The 23415-nt window shown below is 40.1% G+C and overlaps 3 protein-coding genes across 3 annotated transcripts in view; 1 reads left to right on the top strand and 2 right to left on the bottom strand.

Annotated features, from left to right (window-relative positions):
- Nucleotides 1-1964, bottom strand: part of LOC145403576 (uncharacterized) — a 31627-nt gene extending 29663 nt beyond the window's left edge. The window contains exons 1-2 of the mRNA XM_080275253.1: nt 1839-1964; nt 1051-1173 (exon numbers count right to left, since the gene is read on the bottom strand). Of these exons, the coding sequence (XP_080131379.1) occupies nt 1051-1173; nt 1839-1964 (249 nt within the window). The remainder of the gene's footprint in view (nt 1-1050; nt 1174-1838) is intronic.
- A 3721-nt stretch (nt 1965-5685) lies between these two features.
- LOC145403803 (uncharacterized) lies at nt 5686-14510 on the top strand. Its single transcript, XM_080275483.1, has 5 exons — nt 5686-5816; nt 7435-7542; nt 8653-8757; nt 9221-9297; nt 12158-14510. The coding sequence occupies exons 1-5, from the start codon at nt 5688-5690 to the stop codon at nt 12417-12419; spliced, it is 681 nt and encodes a 226-aa protein (XP_080131609.1). The 5' UTR covers nt 5686-5687; the 3' UTR covers nt 12420-14510.
- A 4966-nt stretch (nt 14511-19476) lies between these two features.
- LOC145403800 (organic cation transporter 1-like) overlaps nt 19477-23415 on the bottom strand; it is a 39288-nt gene continuing 35349 nt past the window's right edge. Inside the window, exons 10-11 of the mRNA XM_080275480.1 lie at nt 21533-21708; nt 19477-19803 (exon numbers count right to left, since the gene is read on the bottom strand). Of these exons, the coding sequence (XP_080131606.1) occupies nt 19561-19803; nt 21533-21708 (419 nt within the window). The 3' untranslated portion in view covers nt 19477-19560. The remainder of the gene's footprint in view (nt 19804-21532; nt 21709-23415) is intronic.

The raw sequence follows: 23415 nt of genomic DNA, 5'->3' as shown, positions 1-23415 counted from the left end.
TTTATCTGTTTCTTTCCCTATATATCATCTTGTGTTTTTATTTCACCTTACTGTCACCTTCGTTTTTGGTCACTTTCCCTTCGTGTCATTTTCATTTCTTATATAATATTCTCTCCACGTCTTCTGTGTCACTTTCCATCTCTGCCTGTCACATTTTCGCTATATATTATTTTCTTTACGTCATTTTCATTTCATTTTCTTCAACTGACTTTATTTACTCCTTTCATATCAGTGGATTTTGCGTCAGATTATTATTATTATTGTTATTATTATTATTATTATTATTTATTATTATCTTCCACGTATATATCACTTTCTTTCAATATCACCTCAGCTATTTATCATTTTATTCATCTTTCTCAGTCTTTCTCTCAACATCTTCCTCTTAACATCTGCCTCTCAACATCTTCCTCTCAACATCCTTCTCTTAACATCTTCCTCTCAACATCTTCCTTTCAACGTCATCCTCTCAACATCTTCCTCTCAACATCATCCTCTCAACATCTTTTACTTAACATCTTCCCTTCAACATCTTCCTTCCAACATCTTCCTTTCAACATCTTCCTCTCAACATCTTCCTCTCAACATCATCCTCTCAACATCATCCTCTCAACATCTTCCTCTCAACATCCTTCTCTCAACATCATCCTCTCAACATCATCCTCACAACATCATCCTTTCAACATCATCCTCACAACATCTTCCTCTCACCATCATCCTCTCAACATCTTCCTCTCACCATCATCCTCTCAACATCTCCCTCTCAACATCGTCTGTGGTCCCAATAAAGAGTGGCCAGCAATGCACAGTTATAGAAGGCACGTAGTCGGTTTAGCACATACAACCTCTGAGAACCTGATTTCGTTGTATGAACTTTCCCTTAAAGATTGTGAAAAGGGGTACATTATGCCTGGCTGAATTAGGACGGACACACACACACACACACACACACACACACACACACACACACACACACACACACACACACACACACACACACACACACACACACACACACACACACACACACACACACCGTGCATGACCCACATGGCGGGGGCGGTGTGGGTGCGGCGTCAGGGTCCAGTATTGACCAGGACGCCCCTCACCCTCACCCCAGGCGTCATGCGGACCTGCCGAGGGTAGGGGGATGTAGAGGAGGTGTAAGTGTTGCTGTAGAGGAGGTGTAAGTGTGGGTGTGGGGGTGGGTGTAGAGGAGGTGTAAGTGTGGGTGTAGAGGAGGTGTAGGGATGGGTGTAGAGGAGGTGTAAGTGTGGGTGTAGTGGAGGTGTAGGGGTGGGTATAGAAGTGGGTGTGGAGGAGGTGTAAGTGTAGGTGTAGGGGAGTGTAGATCTGATGTTACTTCACTCTTTTCCCGCCTCAGACACAGCACAATATTCCTTTTCCATTTCTCATGTTTTTATAAAGTACACACACATTAGTTACGACATCAGATCCATCGTAAAGAGCTTCGAGAATTTACAGTACCACGTAATGAAGCTTCACCCCGTCAGCACCAGGACTTTGAATTTAAATGTGACAAACGGTAGATCATTTTAGCAAGTTTATAAAGTCCTTGAACTGAAGATATAAGTTCTTCAGTATGGCCTCTAAGTTCAGTGAAAATCCTCGCGTGACAGGAGTATGAAAGTGAATGTTATTATACACAAGGGTGGTGTTATTTTTGTTTTTAAATCTTTCGCAACGGCTGGTCTTAACGGAACAAACTCTCGTGAAGGTAGCGATGGAAAGATGGCGAAAAAATCATCGTGGTGAAAGGGTAAAGTATCAGTTTTCCTGTTTACTTTTCAGGCTTATTTTTTCCATGATAATTTTACCAGTATTTGCCTAACTCCCGCCCCGCCGCACACCGCCACACCGCGATCACCAGGCAGGCAAAGCAGTGTCTTGGGGGAAGGAGGCGGGGCGGCAGAAGACGTGACATAGCGTCCCTTGGTTGCCATGGCGACGAACACCCCCATCCCCTGGCGGACACCATCGCAACTATCGCACTGAGGAAAAAAAAAAAAAAAAGATATGATCAGCGTACAGCATAATAATAAAGATTGAAAAGTGTGAATGAAGGGGCGCTGATGCCTACTACCGCTACTACTACTCTACTACTACTTCTACCACCTCTGTACTGATTGTAAAACTTCGATCAGTTGCTTGAGAGTGTCACCTGTTAATTTCCTCATCCATATTATTCCGGCAAGGGCGCGAAGCTGTAAAAGTCCCTGATTTTAATTTTCGGTGGTACATTTATGGAACACGTCACCTGGCCCTTGTTCTCAGCGACTAAGAGGCTCAGTTGCATCTCTTTCTTACCGATTTATTTTCCACACAACCCCATGAGTACTCTTTTATTTATATATTCACTTATCAGTCGTGCGAAACAGAATAGTATCATTTTCAGCAATGCCCTCTAAAACATACCGCTAGACTCAGGCTGTATGTGTGTGTGTGTGTGTGTGTGTGTGTGTGTGTGTGTGTGTGTGTGTGTGTGTGTGTGTGCGCTTTAACTCCTCCTATGCTATTTAATGTATTAGAATGAAACTTCAGGTGAGTTCGTCAGGTTTCTGGGGAGGTCTTCTACTATACAATTTTCCAACCATGATTTTTAGAGGGGTCACCCCCTGGTCAAATTAAATCTTCTCAGAAATAGTGAAAGGAAGGTAGATACGGCTTTGATATTGTAGTACCTGTTGTACAGTGGATTGTCACCCATGATGCGATATACGGGAAGCGTGGATCCACCCCCCTTTCAGTGATTCTTATGGGGTCAGCCCCCCCTCCCAAAAATAGAAATGATGGATATCAGTACAGTTTCTCAGGCCAGCTCGCCTCGTTACGTTATGATGTTCTCCACCATATAAAACTTTTTACTGTTATTTTAGGGAGGGGGGGGGTCAGCCTTCCCGCTAAACTTTATAAAGGATATATACACAATTATAGGAGAAGGAAGGCCGATATGACTTTGATATCTTAGTACATGTTGCACAATGGACTCTCATTTATAATGCGATATTTGGGGAGCGTAACCCCACCACCAATGATTCTTGGGGAATCAGTCCCCTCCCAAAAATAAAAACCATCAGAAATAGGGGAAATATTTGAATGAAACTTCACATTTGCGTTCGTCTTTATTAATCCGAAGGTCTTCCACTACATACAGTTTTGCAACTCTGACTTCTAGTGGGGTCAGCCCCCCTCACGTATGAAAATTCTCAGAAACAGTGAAAGGAGGGCATATAATTATAGCTTTGATGTCCTAAAACTGCACGTGTTGTACCATGCGCTGTCATCCGTAATGCGATATTTGGAGAACGTAAACCCCAGTGATTCCTGGAGGATCAATCCCATCAAAAAAAAAAAAAAAAAAAAGGGGGGGGGGAGTAAGCACGTGAACTTTAACGAAATCGGCATACATATCGCAGGACTGGGTAGCAGTTTCCATGATTTCTTTGAATGCACAGAAACTGCACATATAACTGCTGGGAATCGATGTGTCCTCCATTTCTTAATCCTGAAGTGGTTCTTGGAGCATTGTATGACTACTTCTAATTTTGTAGCAAAAAAAAAAAAAAAAAAAAAAAAAATCTGCTGTGGACTTAATCATCCATTCACATGCCATTACAAGCCACAACGCTGAACTGAACTGAATTGAAAGATTTATTGTTGTAAAAGATAGAGTGCTAATACAACAAAAGGTGGTGGGTCGTGCCACACACCTTCTTCAGCCAGTGTGGCCACACCATGGTTTCTGGACGTAGCCACATACCCTTTGATAAAAATGTTACACTCTATGTTATGAAATCAGAAGCATTCGTGTGATGTATTACATAGAGAAGTAATGGGTATAACCGTAGCATAGGAGTGCTAATTGCTCCAGCTCACTGCCATACGATGTCTCCTCATAGCATATATGTCTGTTCGCAGTTTTCCACAATCAGTAATGTTAATCTTGCGTCTGTGCATCAGTAAGTTCAGTGCACCATTCTTCTCTAGTTAGTTACCGGCCAGACGAGGGCATAACGACAGAGCTTGGAAGATGAAAAATCAAGGGAAAGGACTTACATAGTTTGTGGGAAAAAAAATAAAGAATAAAACAGAATTAGTAAAGAGTTGATGGAGACACGAGTTAATGCGACTACAAGCCATGCAACAACCAAGAAGAAGTAGTGTCCCTTCTTGTTTGCCGGTCAGTATTTAGAAGTACAACAACAACAACAACAACAAAAATCAAGCGAAGGTCCACGTGAATCGTTTACCTGCAAGAAGTGAGTTGAGTATGCTTATAACTTTAAAATTCTGCACATTATCTGATTACTTGTAAAAGGGCTTGGGATTAGGCTAAGAAAAAGTGTATATAAATTAAAAGAACAGTTAATGATTTTAAGAATAGTATAATTTTCTCCCCAACCAGATTTTGTTGCAGAGTTCACGACCTTCAGCCCGTATCTTGACGCCAGAACCAAGAACTTCTCGTTTCTTGGTTTACTCGTTGATGTTTTAACCTTGGGACCAATGCCTCAGCTAGGGATGAGTAGCATTGTATCTTAGCATATTTGATTCATATGCCTTGTTATATTTGGGCAGTGAGAAAAAGGGTTTATATTTTATTTGTCTTATTATTTTTTACTTATTTTGGGTCACTGATGCTTTAGGGTGTAAGCTGTACCACATGTTCTTGATTCAAATTGGTATTATTTCAGAACTACTTGTAGCTAACTGTTAAACTGAGAGTAAAATCAATGTGCTCACTACTCATGGTAGTTTGTGCTGTAAAAATTTCAGATAAGCTTATTTAAGTTCTAAGTAAACAATTTCCAGTTCCTAATGAACCTCCATCAGTGGTAAGCTATAAGGAGATATACGGTAGGACCGTGTCTTAAAAACTGACAGATTACTATTAGGTTAGGTTAGGATTACGGTTGGGTTGTTACAAAAATTTAAGTTCAGTGTGGATAAATAGGCACTGGTAAGGATAATTTTATAAAAAAATGGTGTTTGTCTGTCTTCATACATCATTGTTCCTGAGAGATAGAGTATTACCATGCAGGTGGTGTGGGTATAAAAGCCTGGTACAGTAGTGGGCAATGCACAACACTCCCAGGCAAGGAATTCAGCCACATTTACACAGTCAGAGTTTGAGCTGAGACTACGACACATAATGTACATTCTCATCTGCACAAGTACAGTTTATTCCTTGGGGTAGACTGGACATGTTAGTTTTGGATGTTAGCTGGCCTAGTAGAAGGACACTCAGTTCAAACCCGAGATCCTGGATAACTGTTGAGGACAGCAAAAACAAGCAGCCAGTTCAAAATTTGCCCAAACTACTGGCACTGCAGGAATTTCATGGCATCCAGTATTATTATGAATAGTCATCAACAGGTGGGAAGGTTTACACATGCACAGTTGGTCTGGGCCTTCAAAAATGTAAAGTTAAAGAACATCCCAGATTGCTGCTGAGTACAGTACAGGAAGGTTGGAAACTTCAGTTATTCCATATTCTCTTCCTCTGAACTTTTACTGTTTCCTATAAAGCAAATAAATTTCTTTTATACTGTGCTTACCAGCTACTGCATATTTTGATCTGCACCTATACTATGTATCAGTGCAATACAGAATAGTTTGCCAGGTAAAAAGCTAATGAAGGAATTGTTTACAGGAGACGAACAACAATGAGCTGTCAACGAGGCAACATTGCTCGGGTGCGGAAGCAAAAACATCAGAATGTCACGACCTTCAAAAATACACTCCACGACAGCAGTAAAAAGACAAAAGCAATTAATGAAAAGGAGATTGCTGAGGTGAGAGACTTCTGTTTGGACAGTAGCTATTATATTAGATATGTACCGTACTGTTATGGAAATGCGCATGACAAGGGTAGCGCCTCTTTTTAAACTTTATCACACTAATGTTATATAGCACATTTCGATGTAGGTCATGTACTTGTGATGTATGAAAATTTAAAAGGATTTTTTTATGAGCTGATGTGTGCAGTAGATACTGGATATTTTTTTTTTTTTTTTTTTTTTTCCCCTCCAATGGGCATTTATTATTGTTCTTTTTTGCTTTTGTGTCCCTGTCTCTGGATGCTGCCTGACCCATATAAGTAAAGCTGCTTTCTGGACCTTCTGATCCCAGTGAAAATGGATTTTTGACCTATATCATCCTGAATGCTGCTCCTGTTGGCTGGAGGATCGAGTGCATAGAGCCATGAAGGAACTAGCTGAGTTCTGTAAACAGAAAGGAAAGAATGATAGTCACTTTATTTATAGATATTATAGCATATACAGTAGCTGCTGCATTGTCATATAAAATATTTCATAACTTTGCAGTGTGTCACCATCACAGTCACGGTAATGAGGGTCTTATTATGCCATGGAGTGAAATAAGCTGCAGCTCACTCCATTAGTGAAAGCCGAAATGCAATACAGTAAACTCTCACTTATCCAGTGTAATTCAGCCAAGCCCTATGCCAAATAACTTGAAACACTGGATATTGCACAGTACCTCCTCACCTGCTCAGTATTTGCCATCGAGCCAGATATTGCATAGTACAGTACCTTCCACCGGCTCAATATTTGGCATTGAGCCGGATATTGCATTACTATCCATCTTGGCCCTCTATCCTAAAAACTTTCCCTTGAGTAAAAGATGAATTTTAAGCATATAATACAGTAAGGTAATGATACAATATTACAGTAATACAGTACCAGGTGGTTACCAGTTATCAGCCAGTTGATACACCTCAATGCCGGATATTGCATAGAAGATATTGGTTTAATAGAGCCAAGCCAGCATCGCCGGGTGTTGCATTGGGCCGGATATTGCAATGACAGATAATTGAGAGTTTACTGTAACCTGAGGCAAAGTTTATATTGTATGACTTGTCCTTAGAGTGTTATTACTGGGAAATACTAGTCACAGCTGCCTTTACCATATAATAAACCACAGAGGCTCACAAATACTGTACTTCTCTTCAGACATTATTATCTCACTGATTCAGGCATAAATGATTGATTTTTGTTGGAAGTTTAAACAAGCACAGTATTCATTTCAGTTTGCATCTACATTATATCACATTCCCTTGTCAGTGCTGACTTTCTTTTGTGTGGAATCAGTTTTTAAGAATACACTATTTCGTCTCATAATTCTGTTTGTCGTTTTTGCGATTTCAGTTGTGTACCCCCAGGCATGGGATGCTCGTGGCTGCCCTTGTTTCCCAGTGCCTACTGTACCTTATTGTGCACAGGACTGGTCCGAAGCAGTCCTGCCCCTGAGGCAGGACTGCTTTTGACCAATCTTGACCAGTCTAACACTCTCACCAACACAGACATGGAACTGATCCGAGTTAGTCTAGATTGATCTAAAACCCTCATGAAATTGTGGCATAAGGATGACTGTGTTTATTTGCTATTTCAGGTTTGCAAAAGATGCCAGGACATTATCACATGGAAGGTGAAGTACAAGAAGTATAAGCCTCTATCACAACCGAAGACATGCACAAGGTGTCACAAAAAAACTATTAAGGTATGATGTTTTAAAACATCCTGTCATAGTGCATTTATTGCATCTCTCAGGTGATGTATTTTTAAAATTTATTATTGCTCCTATTAGATGATTCTGGTAAGTTTTTGAGAGGTTTTTAAAACAGGATGAACTACACATAGGTCTCAGTAACCCCTTCACTGTTTGGGTTCTCTCCAAAATTTTAAAAGCATGAAGAAATTATGACTGACATACTCATAATGTAGGGGTTCATAGGTCATATTCTTCACCCAGCTGTAATGCCATAAACATTACAAAACATACACTGCTATAAATATAGATTAACCCTATCAATCTGTTGTTGTGTCATTTTACTCCAAATGCCACATGGTTTTCTTCAGTTTAGAAGAAACCTCTTGGACTGAAGGGGTTAGAAGTATTGCATCTGCCATTAATCTTGTCAGTTTCATGACACTGTTTTCATTCTTTTGTGGCCACCACCAAAGTTTATTATGATGAGAGACCCCATGTACTCACCTGCACTTGCATCTTATTATTGTTGTGGCTGGAGGCTTATCTAGTTGGGAGTCTGGTGGAAATTTCCCATCTACAGTCTAGGAGACAGGGAGGGATTAGACAAATGTTTATATAACCAGAGCCATCTGCGTTCTTCTTCAGGACAGCTGGAATCCGATATCAGATAACTGTATTTGAGATGAAAGAATCATCTACCTATTGCACTAAGATGACTTTTAATATTAGATAAGAAACTTAGAAAACTATCACAGTAGCTCTGCCAGTAACGAAGTGTCCTTCCTCTTTTATGAAGTTTTCTGTTTGTCACTCTCTGTCTCTTAGGTTACCTCTTCTACATTTTGTCCTCCAAGCCTTTACTGTTGCTGTGCATCAGCTTATCAGTTACATTTCCCTTATGTCTCAAAGCTTCAGCATTTGAGGGACGTATTTATAAAGGACCCTAACCAATTTACAGGATTAACAATGCACCTGTTATCAGAGACTGATGCAGTTTGATATGATTGTGAAGTTGTATGAGTGAAGATAAATGCATAAACAGGCAATATTATCAGCAAATAAAGCTCAAGAGGGTTTACAAATAAGGACCCCTGATAATGTATTTTGTGATTGTTGCAGGATGCTTACTACATTGTGTGCCTACCCTGTGCGCAGAGCCTGGAGGTGTGTTGCAAGTGTGGCAAGAAGGAGGAAATAGTATCACATTTCTCACCGTCTAAAACTGTAAGATATTTGATGGGTTTAGTGTGACAAAGGGGATATATTGAGATAGTGAGAGGGAAGGAAGATACGAAAGAGTGTAAGATTTGTATGTAGCCTATATATTGTTTGAGAAAAGAAAAGCAAGTTTTTCTGTGCTTTTTCCCTCCTGTAAGAAATTTTTTACTGTACTGTTATTGGTCATGATGTTACTGAAGTTTGGGATTAATTTTATATACTGCAGTCAGTCATTATTATGAGAGAAGGATGTGTTCTAAAAATGTCACAGCTTTTCCATACAACTGTTACTGTGAATTTTGGTAAAACAGCAAATTTGCTTTATAGGAGGCAATGGAATCCATTCAGGCCATCTTTTTGTAATTCATTGTGGATTTAATGAAAAGAAAAAAAAAAGTGTGACTTATAAGACCTATCTACTGTACATTACTTTCACGGATGTGATATTTGCTGTACTTGTATCCTTCAGGAGCAACTACAAGCATTGGCTCAGCTGGAGCAGGAGGTGAAAGCTCTCTCAGAACGAAAGCGGCGAGCTTATTACAGGCAAGTTTTATATCTTCTTTTGTTGTAGTAGAAAAGAATTACAGTAATCTAATAGCTAGAAATATTACGGCAACTAGTCAGTCCTTTGTTACCATCTTGGAGGTATAAGTGCCCTATGCTGAACTGCCTTAGAAATAATGTACAGTACATACATTTTAAAGGTAGATGACCAGAATACTCTTGTGGTTGCATTACATGATGAAGAAAAAAAATCAGTGTCTTGGGGATAGTAGAGTAAGTTAAGAATACTATAGCATTCCTCTCAGAATGTATATTATGCTATTTTGAAGGCCATTAAGATGGTTTAAGAAACAAGAGTGCAGAGTTTTAAGCTTATGAGGCAGATCCAGGATTACGGGAGGTTGAATGATGTGTGAATAGTTATGTGGACAATTTCACAGGGTGTTCTTTTGATAGTCCTCCCACTCTCCTAGTTTCTCTCTCCTTGTTTGTGGATCCTGCCATACTCCATGTTTAGGTGGGATAAATGGTTAGTCCCGAAAACACTATTATAGGAGAGTGATCAAACAGCATGCCTGGGGAAATGGGCATCACAGTCATTCACATATTATTCAAGTGCATTCTTGACTTCACCTCACAGATACAAAACATCCCCAATATTTTGTCTGTATTCTTTTCTCTTAGATGCAACAACAACAATAAAAGCATCATCCAGTCCCATCTGCACTTTACATAAACCTGCAGAGACAAGTGAATTTGAAAATGACAGGGATCATTCACTATACCATAATCATAACAACCTTACAGCATTCATTTCTTTCAGTGCATTGATGCTTGTTTGCCTTACTAAGTCTGCCACCAGACAGCATATTTATCTGAAGGGGTTCGTAGTAATGAAAGGATTAGAACATGCTGCATTAATCCCTTCATTAAGATACTGTGTATTTATTTATCTTCATTTATTTATTTGCATTCCTGCTTTTACAATACAGTTTTATTCAGTTCTGCAAGGGTTTCATAGTAAAAGGCTTATAGCAGTTTTCATTAACTCATCAGTACGACCTTGTGTATTACATCTTTATCTTGCTGCTGCCTTTGGTGATCTTCAGCATAGATGAGATGTCATGTAGTTGAAAGGGTTAGAACACTCTGTTAATCCTTTCAGTATCATGCCTTCTTTTGTTGTTTGTGCTTCCTCCAGACAGTTTTATTTAGCATAAAGGAAACCTTATAATGTACAGATTTGAGCAGTCTCAACCACTTGAACAGTGGCATAGCTGGGAGGGGGAGGGGTTGGGAGGGCCTGGATCTCCCAGTTGGACCCTTGGCCTTCCACTACTCCTCTCCATTTGAAATGTTAGATTATTTAACATCCACAAACTGCAACAGTGCCCCTCCACCCCCACCCCCATGCAGGATCAGGCTTGACCCTCCATCAACCCACCATTTGTGAATACTGTACTTGGCTACTCTGTTGCCATTAAATCTGATGATGCCTTCCTTAGTGGATTCTTTCTACTTCTAGATGATTTTGTTCAGTTGAGGGAGATGTATAGGGGTTAGATATAACCTTTATTAACACCTAAATGCCAAACTTTTTAAAACCCGGTCATCACCTAACTACGGGCAATTTCCCAGAAACCACTGAAAATTGCTTGTTTTCAGACCTTAATAGCTCGGAAAGTATAGCTTTTAGGGAAATGAATTTATGACCATTTTACTCATCAGGTTTTCCTCATGCGAATGAAAGTATCCCCATGTCTGTAGGTCATTGCGTTGATGAGTAATGACGTGAGGAGAACTAATTTTCAGCACGAGAGCAGGACGTGTTCGTGCGTCTGCCCGCGGCACTGGCTATGGCTGTGCTCTCAGCCTGATACCATCCCCATTACTAGATAAACTAGACACTCTTGCATCCAAGGCATGTCTGATGGCACTATCACTGAGCCCTTTTGTAGTATCCATGGAAAGAGACTTGGCAGGGGTGGATGATGCAGTTGGCTACAGGTGGCACAGATGGAATCAGATAAATAGGAACCTGAAGACATCGTTATACACCTGGCACAGGCACGGGACAGACTGACTCTCGCCTACGTGTTACAGAGGGACTCCCTCCCTACCCTTTGGTGCCAAGATGAAATGGCGGTTGGTTCAAAATGGTGGTGGGAAAACTCTTGCATGCATAGCTGCTATGTGGTGGCCCCTGTAAAGCCCGATTGTGATGTGTATAGATGTTACCTGGCAGATAAGGGTTAAACTCCTCAGCACAAGACATATTACTTAAGCAGAATAAAGTTGTCAGGAAATAGCAAGAATTAAATTGAAAAACTCATATTGTAGATGTAATTTTTTTTTTTTTTTTTTCTATACCTTGATTGCCACCTGCCTAGGAAACTCTCAGTTCTCAATTGTTTGGTGGTCAGAGATTTGAGCAGGGTTGGTTAAAGCAGGGTTGAAAGGCCAAACTGCATACTAAGAACTTCAAGCAAATTGATTCACTATAATCCTTTCACCTTAACTTGGCTCAGGTTTTTGTGCTTTTGCAATTTATTTCACATTGCTTAGTGGCAGAATAAGAGAATACTGTGACTCTGCATCCTTCCCATAGCACTTGTTTGTGGTTAGCATCACATTCCAGTGTTTATCTGATGGTACAGCTCAACCTTCAAGATGGAGAGAGGGCAGTTTTAGGTCACGGTGGAGTAAAATGTAGTGATGCAGCTTTTGCAAGATTGCACATAATCATTGTGTTTATCAGTATAAGGTTGCAGTATTTATCAACTTTTGAAAATTGCGCATGTGTGTTTTTGTTCACCGGGTTGTTGATGTTACCGTCAGATGATTTTATTTTAACCTCCCATAGTGAAAAGGTTAATGCAAGCAATAATACATCCTTCAGATATGTTGATAAGCTCCAGGGGAAAAAGAAGAAAAAGAAGAAGCCTGCAGAAGGAGCTGAAGATTCCACTGTCCTGTCTGATGGCGGTGAGGAAGAGGCAGAGGAGGAAGCAGCCGCCGCAGAGGATTACCTGAAGAGTGCCCGTGAGAAACTGGAGAAGCTCAAGAAAGGCATAGATGATGACTTTCTCGATGACCTGGATGACTTGGATCTTAGTGATGATGATGATGATGAATGGGAGGATGAAGATGATGACAGCTGAATGAATAGTACTTATGTGAAGCATCTCAATAACCACTCTAGCCACGTGATGTCATATTTATTATCTTGCCAATGAAGCTGGAGGAGGTTATGTATTCACATGTGGTTGTTTGTTTGTCCACACAATATATCCAAAAGTTCTTCATGAATTTCAATGAAATTTTTTGGAAGGGTGGGCCATGGGCCAAGAAAGAATTGATTAAATTTTGGGGCAGATCTGGATCCGAATCCAGCATTGATGGAGGTATGCACTCTTTCAGCACTTTCCAGTTTTATTCCTGTGATTACTAGAAAGATTTATTCAGCTTAGGAAGAGGTACTGTTAGTAGTTAAGAGGTTTATTAGGACTTTATCTGTCCCTGCCAGCTTGATTAGTATGATCTTTATTGAATAGATTTGCCTGGATAAAGCAAGAAAAAATGAGACACTATATCATCAGCATGGAGAGGTTGAAACATGGACCTGTAGTGTAAACGTAATGCTAATGGAAAATACCATCATATAACCCCTTCTGCCTTACATCTACATTATTTTAGTTTTATTAAAACTGCACAATTTACTCATGTGTGGTAAAACATCCATTTGCTGTAGTGGTTAAAAACAATCTCAGTAACCCCTTGAGCATAGGCACATTATTATATTTTTCTGCACTGGCTAACACAAGACTTTAATTTGGCTTTGGTAAAACCTCTTGAGATTATCAAGGTTAAGTAAATAAGGTCGAGATTTACAGTTTTTTAGATCAGGTGATGGTTAATGGTAGTGATACATGAATGGGGTTGCATTTGTTGCAAGGGGTGACAAACCTCTTATTTTTAATTTTATTTGTGTTTATTTTTTCCCAAACTCAGGTTTGCCAACATTATAAGCTAATGAGACAATATTGAAGGGGATTAACTTCAGCTGTTTTGTGTTTGGGGGGAATAACTTTAGCTGTTTTATTCACTTCATGGTTTTCACTGGTGGCAGCACAAGATAGTCAGTGCAGGTCCAGTAGTGTATCATACAGTGTATGGTATTTGCTGTTGACCCATTGAGCCACGCCACATCTTTTTCATTTTATTCCTGCCATTGCCTGACGATTTCATTCACCTCGTGATGAACTTTTAGAATTGTGTGGGTTTCAAATAGCGTGAATGTCGGGGTAGGGTTGTGAAAGGCAGACCGAAAAAGACCTGTGACAAGGTCATAGAGTGTGACCTTATGGATAAGGGACTGAATAGACAGGCTGCCAGAGATCAAGCAGCATGGAGAGCCACCATAAGGTGACCAAGGCCGATACATGCAAGCATGTTGGAGATTTTATAAACGATACGATATACCCCTTCAATATGAAAGGTCATTTCTGTGTTGAGAAAATCACATGGTAGCAGAAAAGAAAAATGTCACTGAGATTGAGGGAGTTAAACATTAGAACACGTATCTTTCATGATTCCTTTATTCATACATGAGAATGATCAGTTACATTATTAGACAATATTACTGTATTAAGTAGTTGACTCATTTAGTGCTGTGATATTTTTTAAATTTTATCCTTGTTGTCGCCCAGTGATTTTAGCCAGCTTTGGGGAGACATCTCATAGTGAAGGGTTAGCGAGATGGATTTAGCCTCTTTGTCTGACATGGTTTTTTTCTAAGTTAAATTTACTCATCAGACATTAATAAGAATAAGACAGCAAAGTTGTCATCAGTGTGAAAGAGTTGATAACCCAGTACTGTATTTATTTGTTGTTTATTAATTTTTAATTCAACACCATGCTTCTCAAATACTGACCACATCATGTCAAAATTTTTAAAAACCATGTTCTGCCTGTAGGTGTAGTACAGCTTTGGGTGTTTTACTTTGCAGTTAGAAATTTCACCATTTAACTGTGAATTTTTTAATGAGTATTTTTGTTTTGTATATTTTATTGAAATGTATTATTTTATTAAGTATTCATTTTGCATATTTAAAATTTTTAACCAGTAATTTGTTTTGTATTTTTATTGTAATGTACAGTATTATTTTATTTAAGTACAGTATTCATTTTGTCAGTACTGTATTAAAATAGTACAGTACTGGACTATCCCACTTATGTGCAGTACAGTTATATTAAAGCATCACGTGTGAAATGGTTTCTCACTCTGTCTCTCACCCTGCAGCGTGGTAATACTGTATTATATAGCCATGGCAGCCAAGCACTCATCTGCCTGTGGACCAGACAACATAAGCAACATTCACCTTAAACACCGTGGACCACAAGACATACAAGCACTCATCAACATATCAAACTACAGCTACTCACACAACATAATACCTAACATCTGGAAGCATGGCATTATCATCACTATCCCTAAACCCAACAAAGACCCCATGTTACCCTCCTCACACCGCCCCATCACACTCCTCTGCACCCCATCCAAAGTCACTGAATGACTGGTACTACAACTAGTCACACCTTGCATTCCCCTAGCCCAGTCACAACATAGCTTTAGGCCACTACACTCCACAAACACCCTTCTTACAGACCTTATACTGAGAGTTTTCAATGGCATGAATTCAGCTAGGCCACCACACAGAACACTCCTAATCACACTAGACATTAGCAAAGCTTTTGATGCCATCCCCCGCCACAACCTCACAAACAAAATACTCAACACAAACATGCACAAGAACACAAAAAGATGGCTGGCAAATTACTTAGCAGGCAGATGTGCACATGTAACATTTGCCAGTCAGTCCTCTAACATCAGAAACTTCACAAACGGCATCCCCCAAGGATCTGTTTTGTCCCCTACACTCTTTAACCTATACATGCACGACATACCCACACCCCACACACCACAGATACACATAGCTTCCTGTGCAGACGATATAACACTTTACATGTACGCACCAAAACTCAAACACAGCAGCGCACAACATTCAACCTTACCTCAACACACTACATGAATGGTTCACCACAAACAAGCTCAAAATAGCCCCAGCCAAATCTACAGTGAACCTTCTCACAAACTGGACAGCAGAACACAGTTACATCCCTCACCTCACCATAAACAACACTCCCGTACCACACACACACACAAAATCCTTGGTGTAACATACAATACATCAATGTCATTTAAACAACACATCACAAACATTAAAAATAAAATAACACCAAGACTCAATGCTTTGAGGTCACTTGCCCATACAACATTTGGACACAACAAAGAAACTACCACCACAGTATACAAACAATACATACGTTCAGTGATGAATTATGCAAGCCCTGCCTAGGCTTCTAACCTCACCAAAACACACTACAACACTCTACAGACGATACAGAACAAAGCCCTAAAAATAATCACAGGCTACACAGCTACTACACCCACAGACCACCTACATCAAGAAACCAAAGTCCTCAAAGTCAAGGATCACCTAGACATAAGAGGCACCCAGTTTCTTGCCGCAGCCTCCACAAACCCACAATATCCACTACAGTACATGGCAGCACATCCACCCACACCAAGGAACGTCAAAACAACACCCAGCACACGATACCATACACAAACACTGTCATCTCTCCCCCCTCGCCCACCTCAGACCAGCTTCCAGAAGCATATCCACACTCAGATCACTTGCCGCTCCATTCAGTCACTTAAAGACAACACACAGCTACATGCATGGCCTCCTGACATCCACCCTTCTGAATCCTATCTCCCTCATGAGGACAGGGTCCACCTGGCCAGGCTGAGATATGGGCACCATCCAGCCCTCTTAAGCTACCAAAAGAGTCTGGATGACTCCGTCGCTGATGCCTGTCCAGGATGCAACACAGCACCTCATACTATTAAGTGCATTATGGAAGACTGCATTGCACACCATAACCTACGCCAACAACTCAACATACACTCTTTGAGAGCTCTGTGGGAAAGCCTGGTCTCGGCCATGGCCTTCCTAAGGGACTCGGGGCTGTTCGGCCAGACTGCCTAGTGAACAACTACTACTACTACTACTACTACTGGACTTAACATGCTGGGGTCCTTTGTTTTGGCTGCCAGCTCCTTGGTTTGATCACATTATGTAAAGTTTGCCAAGATAGCTCAATGCCATAAAAGTGCTCATGTGACACCTCTTGTAATTGAGATTTACTCTGCCAATAATGAACTAGTGTTGTCTATGTTTCATTGCATGATTTAAATTTAAGCTGTTGTCATACCTTTCCCTTAATGTTATCAGTCATTGGAAAGTCTAGGCTCTCTTAATTTTTCAGTAAGTTAAATGAACATTGTTGGGGTATTTTTTTGTATTACAGTACTTTTATTTTTTTATACAAAACCTCATGGTGCTGGAGAGGGACTCCTTCATGTGGTGGCACCAAGATACTGTGGTGGCTTCACTACCTGGTTATGCAAATGTCCCTCATCTATTTCCCAGTCCTCCAGAAGGAGGATGGTGGACTGCAGAAGGGCATTTTAAGCCTGCAGTCCATTAGGTTGACATTTCAGATGAGCCTGGGGTTGCAGCTACTACAAAACCTGATGTAAACAGAACTGCAGTTGTACTTAAAACTGTTTCAAAGGCCTTTTGTGCAGTTTCAATTCAGGACACTTCTGATCAGATACTGTATTTCTTGTCTTCCTCACCTCCTCAATATGATTTACCCAAAAAGGCTACATACATTTCAGAAGCCTGAGGTCCTGTAAAGTAATGCAGGTCAAGTAGGCATGTGGAATGTAAGGTTTCTGAAGCATTCATGGGAGAAAGATGTGATGTACTTGCTATGAAAAGAAGCATCCGGTCTTATTTTACCCCCTTTGAGGTGTGGCAGTCCTTGACATAGTTGATGTAGATCAGTACTTGTAAGGGTAAATGTCCAGTATGCTTCCTTTGATGGCTTTCCTGGCCAAAAAACACCTCTAATCACCTCTCGGGGATCATACCTGTGTAAGGTCTTAATGCAGCTGTGAATGAGTTATATGTCAGGTGAAGTGTTAGTACTTGGCAGAAGTGGTAAAGAGTAGGACTATTGGTAAATGATGTCTGTCCTACAAGAATGATTCAGTACTCCCATCTGTGATTCAGTATTCACATCCAGTATTAGTTGTCCAGTCATAGCTTAACAAACTCCCCTGTCCTCTTCTCTAGTGTTTGTGTACCATCCATGTACAGTCTTGAGCACAGTTTCAGCTCACCTTCTAGCCTAACCATTGGCTGGAAGAAAGACATACCCAGGGTTTAATAGTGAATGAAAATCTATACTAAAGTTTAGTGTTAAGGTGATATATCAAAGTTTTGTAAGAGCGCATGAGAAATAGTTTACAATGACACTGTTATTTGCACCATCTGGAAAGGTTCCAAGCTGCCAAAATCAGGTCCATGTTCAGTATGAGACCTTGGTTTTGACTTCCTCCTCAGCCAGGATTATGAGTATAGGGTGAACAGAAATATGTGGTTCACAGATATCAACTGCAGTACCTCCATAATAATCATCACGTGGACCATCAACGCCACCGTCCATTTTACCTGGTAACATCACTACTACAGTATTACCATAAACAACTGCATCAAGAGAACCACCACACCATTAGTTTTATCAGTCCCTTCAATCCAGTTATGTATCTTTCACTTTATTCATAGCTGTAATACCACCAGATGATTTTGTTCACTTTGGGATAGACTTTTCTCACTGCATGTGTTAGCTGTAGTCTTCATTAACTTCTTTGCTAGGAAGGTCTCTTGAACTGAATTTTATCGTCTAATAGAAAAAAAATATGCAACAAAAAAGACCATCAGATTCAAGGGGTTAACCTAATAATACAGCAAAATTTCACAAAAATAGTGGGCTAACAACAAATACATGAGCTTGTCAACACAGTATGTGCTGCATTTTTATAGTATTTTTTGCAGCTGAGTTTAGAGTAAATTGCACATTTGATAACCCCTTCAGCCTGGGGATGTATTTCTCTGTAGCTGTGGTGAATACTAGGTTATTCTATTTATTGTTCTTAAGACATCCCTGGCCTGTAAGAGCTTAACTTTCATTGATGCCTATAGTACAACTTGGCTAATTTCCCCCAATTTACAGTAGCAGTTTGATTTAAAAAAAAAAAAAAAATGATATTTTGAAAAACATTCCTCTTTTATAATGAAGTCTGCATGTGATAAATGACATGTGGCTGCAAAAGTTTCAGTGGACAACTCTGTCAAAGGAGAGTTTAAATATTACTACCAGCAAGTGATGGAACACTGTTATCTATACAGAGTGTTACCCTAATCCTCTCACTATGCTAACAATATTTCTATTTGTTCCTGCCACCTCCATTGATTTTAACCTCTTATAGAGAAAAAATTAGAAAATGCCTCCACAGACCCCTTCACTCTGATGATAACATTAAATTGTACTTCATTCCTGCCACTCACAGATGATTTTTGATAGCTTAGGAAGGACATCTCATAGTGAAGAACAATAGTTAGAAAAAGATACCATTAACCCCTATCACTGTGATGATTACCTTTCTTATATATTCCTGCCACCTTTAAATTATTTATTTTTTTGACAGCTTTGGAAAAACCTCTTGTAGTGGAAGAGGCAATCTGCCTACTGTATATCCATATTAATAGATGATCATCACTTTACGACAAACTTGAGTGTCGAATTAACAGTGAAACTGAATGGTAATCGTAACAGCCAGTCCCATATTACCCTCTTCACCATCATCCACTCACTTGATGTAATGCTGCCTACTTCTTCCTTAGTCTTTATCATTCTTTTTCTGTGCCTACCCTACTCTCTTCCTATTTCTCCCATCTTTCCTGTCACTACTTGATGCTTTTCTTTCCGTTACAGGTGGCTTTACATTGAGTGACAAGCCAAATGGTTTCCTGTAAGCCAAGAAACCATTTACAATGCTGGGTGGTAACCATACAACCAAACCATACGTGCTCCCTATGTGTCAAGTAGGTTGGTGGAGGGTTAGTGCCCCTCCCTGTAAAACAAATAACTCAGAGTCAAATGGCCACCCCATACGGGATTATGGCGTCTGGCAATAGATAGATAGATAGATAGAAGGTGTCTGGAGCCTGAGTCCAGGCTTCTGTAGCCTGGTAGATTTAAGAGGTAGTAGTAGTAGTTGTTCCCTAGATAGTCTTAAGATATAAGAGGTAGATTAAGCTACTGTTAGTTTATAAAAGGTGTGTTATGTGCATTGTTGTGTTGTTTTGATTGGTGTGCCATATAGCGATGTTTGTTCCAGTGGTGTATCCATGAGAAGAATGGTCTGCCCTGGCCCAGGTCCTCTGCATCCTGGAATGTTTGTGGCAGCAACAGGCCAATGGTCTCAGGCAGCGGCAGACTGGCTAGTAGTGCCACGCCAGTCATCACCAGTATCATCCAGTACTTGAACATCTCACCTTGATCAGCCTGTACCACATACACAAATGGGCAGAAACAGTCATCATAAATATCATCATCACCACCTTTCTCCCCATCTGAAGATTGTGTGATTAATGACAATATATGGTATGGAAACATCACAGCTACACATTATAGTTTTAATATTTTCAGTAAATTAGATGTCTTACTTGTTATACTGTGCTTGATGACTGGTGATTGTATTCAGCTGAGGAGTGGCTTCCTATCATTATGTATGCTAAAAAAAATCCCCATCAACTTTTTCAGCATCTGAGAGATCTGAATTTTTTTTTATTCTAGTTAATGCCGGATTTTTTATTTAGGTTAAGAGCAATTTCATGTCATCTATGGGGAGTCCATAAAAAGAACTGAAAGGATTAAAACAGTGAATCTAGAAGCACAGTTATTGCTATGTGTATTGCAAGGAACTGAACCTTCAATAATTGTGACTGGTAATAAAGAGTTATCATAAATTTTATTTCCTGTTGTTTGCCATATGTTTGATCTCTGAGACACTCCAAAGGAACTTGACATGAATTACATACCCTCCACACACACCACATGCCAATATTGTTCGGAGAGCTAGGACTGAAACAGTGAAACTCCATTGTCACAAATGCCAATAAGACCAAAGATTATTTAGTAACAGTTGATGATTGACTGTATCAAAGACAGCTTAGATTCAGCCAAACTAGAAGTGAAGATTATTCTGTGCTTGTATTTAATGCTAAGTCACTATATTTTATATAATAACAGTGGTGAAAAATAATGGTGGTGTATGATGATAAATAATAACAATGGTGATGATGACAATGGTTAGAACAGTGATGTTGAGGAAAAGGAGAAAAGAGATGATAATGACAATGATGATGAATGGCAATGTATGATGATAAATAATAGTAATGGTGGTGATACTCATGGTTAGAACAATGATCATGCGGAAGAGGAGAAAAGTGATGATAATGACAATGGTGACGATAATGATGATGGACGGCAATGATGTTATAACCAGGTATGGCCTCCTGCATGAAATATCTGAGGAGTCATGGCCATCACCAGGATGCTGAAGGCAACAGTGATCATAGTAGTACAGGGCAGTGATGGTAATGATAACTAAAAAATTATTACCTCTGAAGCCTCTGACCAATGAACTAACACTGTTATCATTGCCATTTGATGATAGTGATTATGATGGTAATGCTGATGATATGACTGTAATGATGGCTGATGATAACTGTGATTGCAATGCTGACATAATTTTTCCACCGTAACGTAGTTCAAATTTTTGTCCTTTTATAGCTTATTTCACATAGCACGGTGAAAGAAAAAGAAAGACAATACTACAATTGAACATCCATTTCACAAATCATCTTCATGATTAGCACCATATTCCAGTGTTAACTGTTAGAATTCAGCATTCAAGATGGAAATATGGCAGTTTTAAGTCAAGTTAGAGTAAAAAGGTATAGTAATGGTGATCTACAGTATATATCATATCCATAGCCAGACACCATAATCCAGTAAGGGGTCGCTGTTTGACTTTGTTAGTTGTTTTACCGAGGGGGGGGGGCACCAACCCACTTGTTGGCACATAGGGAACACATATGGGTTGGTAAATGGTTACCACCCAACGATTCTTGGCTTGCAGGAAATAATTACGGTGATAACAGTATTGATGATGGTTTTGAGGAAGAGGAGGAGGATAATGATAACCAAATAATAAACCACATGCACTCACATAAAGGATGTGTGGTGACACAGCCATGGCCATCAAGCCAAAGACAGCGGTGACTCCAAAGGCAGATGTCCTGACAGGTGTGGGGAAGATCTCAGCAGCAATGACAAAGATGATAAACAGGGCCTGTGTTGCAAACAGCTTCACTGTGGATAGTAGCACCAGGAGAACCCATGGGTCTGTAGGGATGAGGGGAGGCTCAGTTATAATATTTAACCTCTTTGCACTGGGATCAATAGAGAGTACTGACCTGGTTTTCACACTACTGTTTATTGCTTAGGCACTTCTGGGGTGGCTGGTGGTATCTGGTACTGTAGGCTATATCTCCCAGTGCTGCTTTGGAGCTAGTAGTGACCACCCTGCCTATATCACAGAAGTTGTGTACATGATAAAAGTGAAATCCATATATTTATAGAACCCAGCAATAACACTATCATCAACATCATCATCTAACCCAGTGTTGCTCCATGAGAGGCATAGTACCCTGGGAGTAGGCAAGTTGGTCCTGACATTTAAGATGAGAGTGACCAGCCTCACTCATCCCTGAGTGAAATTACATGGGCAATAAACCCCTACCACCCCTTGGATATAAACCTGTCCAGACTCAATCCAGTTGGAGCACCTTAATTACCCACTAAACCACCAGTCAACATAATTTGGTTATATGGTTACCATTCAGTGTGGCAAATGGTTTCCTGGTGTACAGGGAACCATTTGGACTGTTACCCAGTGTAGAGTTATCCACAGACAGAAGGAAGAGGAAAGAATGAAGGAAAGAAAAACAGAAAGGGACGGAAGGAAAGAAGCGAGGACGAGAGATATGGGCAGTCATCCGAGAGCAGCACTACATCGATTGAGTGGATTGTGCGCATCCCCACTTACGACTTTATTCATATTCATTTTTCAAGAATATTTTACAGGGATGATGTTTTATGAAGTATAAAAAACACGAGTAATGGAGGAGGGATAGCACTGGTATATGAATGGTGAAGAATGGAGTATTTCAAATCTGATATATGCAGATTATGCAGTACTGCTTGCAAATAGCAAACAAGAGCTACTTGGACTAGAGCATAGTTTTCAAGACTTTTGTGAGCGCTGTGCTTTGGAGGAAATAGGTAAGAGTAAAGTGATGGTTGTTGAGAGAGCAGGTGATTCCCAAAGTGATGTTCTAGTAACTGGAGAGAGACAGGCACTGGTGTGAGGGTTTAAGAACCCGAGTGCACTGAGAGAAAACAGAGGTAAGTGTGCAGAAGTGGCGGAAGGTAGTGGCACACATCTTAAGAGGCAGAGGTCTGAGTGGTGGCTGCGAGAGGCTTGTATGAAGCTTTAGTGCCCACTCTAACATACGGGTGTGAAACTGGTGTGGCAAAATAATGAAAAGTCAGGAGCAACAGCAATGGTGATGGTATTGTCGAGGAATATGTGCGGAGCTTGGAAAGTGGATAGGATACGGAATAAGGTAATTTGGGATAGATGCAGAATTAAGAATTAGTCTGTGGACACAGAGTTGAAGAGTGTGCTTAAATGGTATGAGCATGTGGATAGAATGAATGTGATTGGCTGGTGAAACTGGTATACTTGTGCGAATTAGAAGGCAGGAAGAGACGTGGTAGGCGGATTTAATGGGGGCGTAAGTCCCCTCTATTATCGGAGGACCAACGATTGCTTTGTATAAGTAGTAGCCAGGGGGATGGCGCGCCACTCCCCCACCCCTTCCAGCAAACCTTCGAGTTCCAGCTGGTAGAAGTAATCAATTATAGCAATTCTTTAATTGCGTGGAGAACTTTTCTTTTTAATAACTAACTCTTCAGTTTGGGAAAACTGTGACCAGCTAAATTATCTGCAGATTAATACAGATTTGTTGCTATACAACTACATATTTT

The sequence above is a fragment of the Coenobita brevimanus genome, chromosome 61 (assembly GCF_032717465.1).
Source record: "Coenobita brevimanus isolate Jiangsu-jjx chromosome 61, ASM3271746v2, whole genome shotgun sequence".
NCBI lineage: Eukaryota > Metazoa > Arthropoda > Malacostraca > Decapoda > Coenobitidae > Coenobita > Coenobita brevimanus.
Note: the sequence above shows the minus strand (reverse complement) of the source record. Positions and strands in the feature narration are given on the sequence as shown.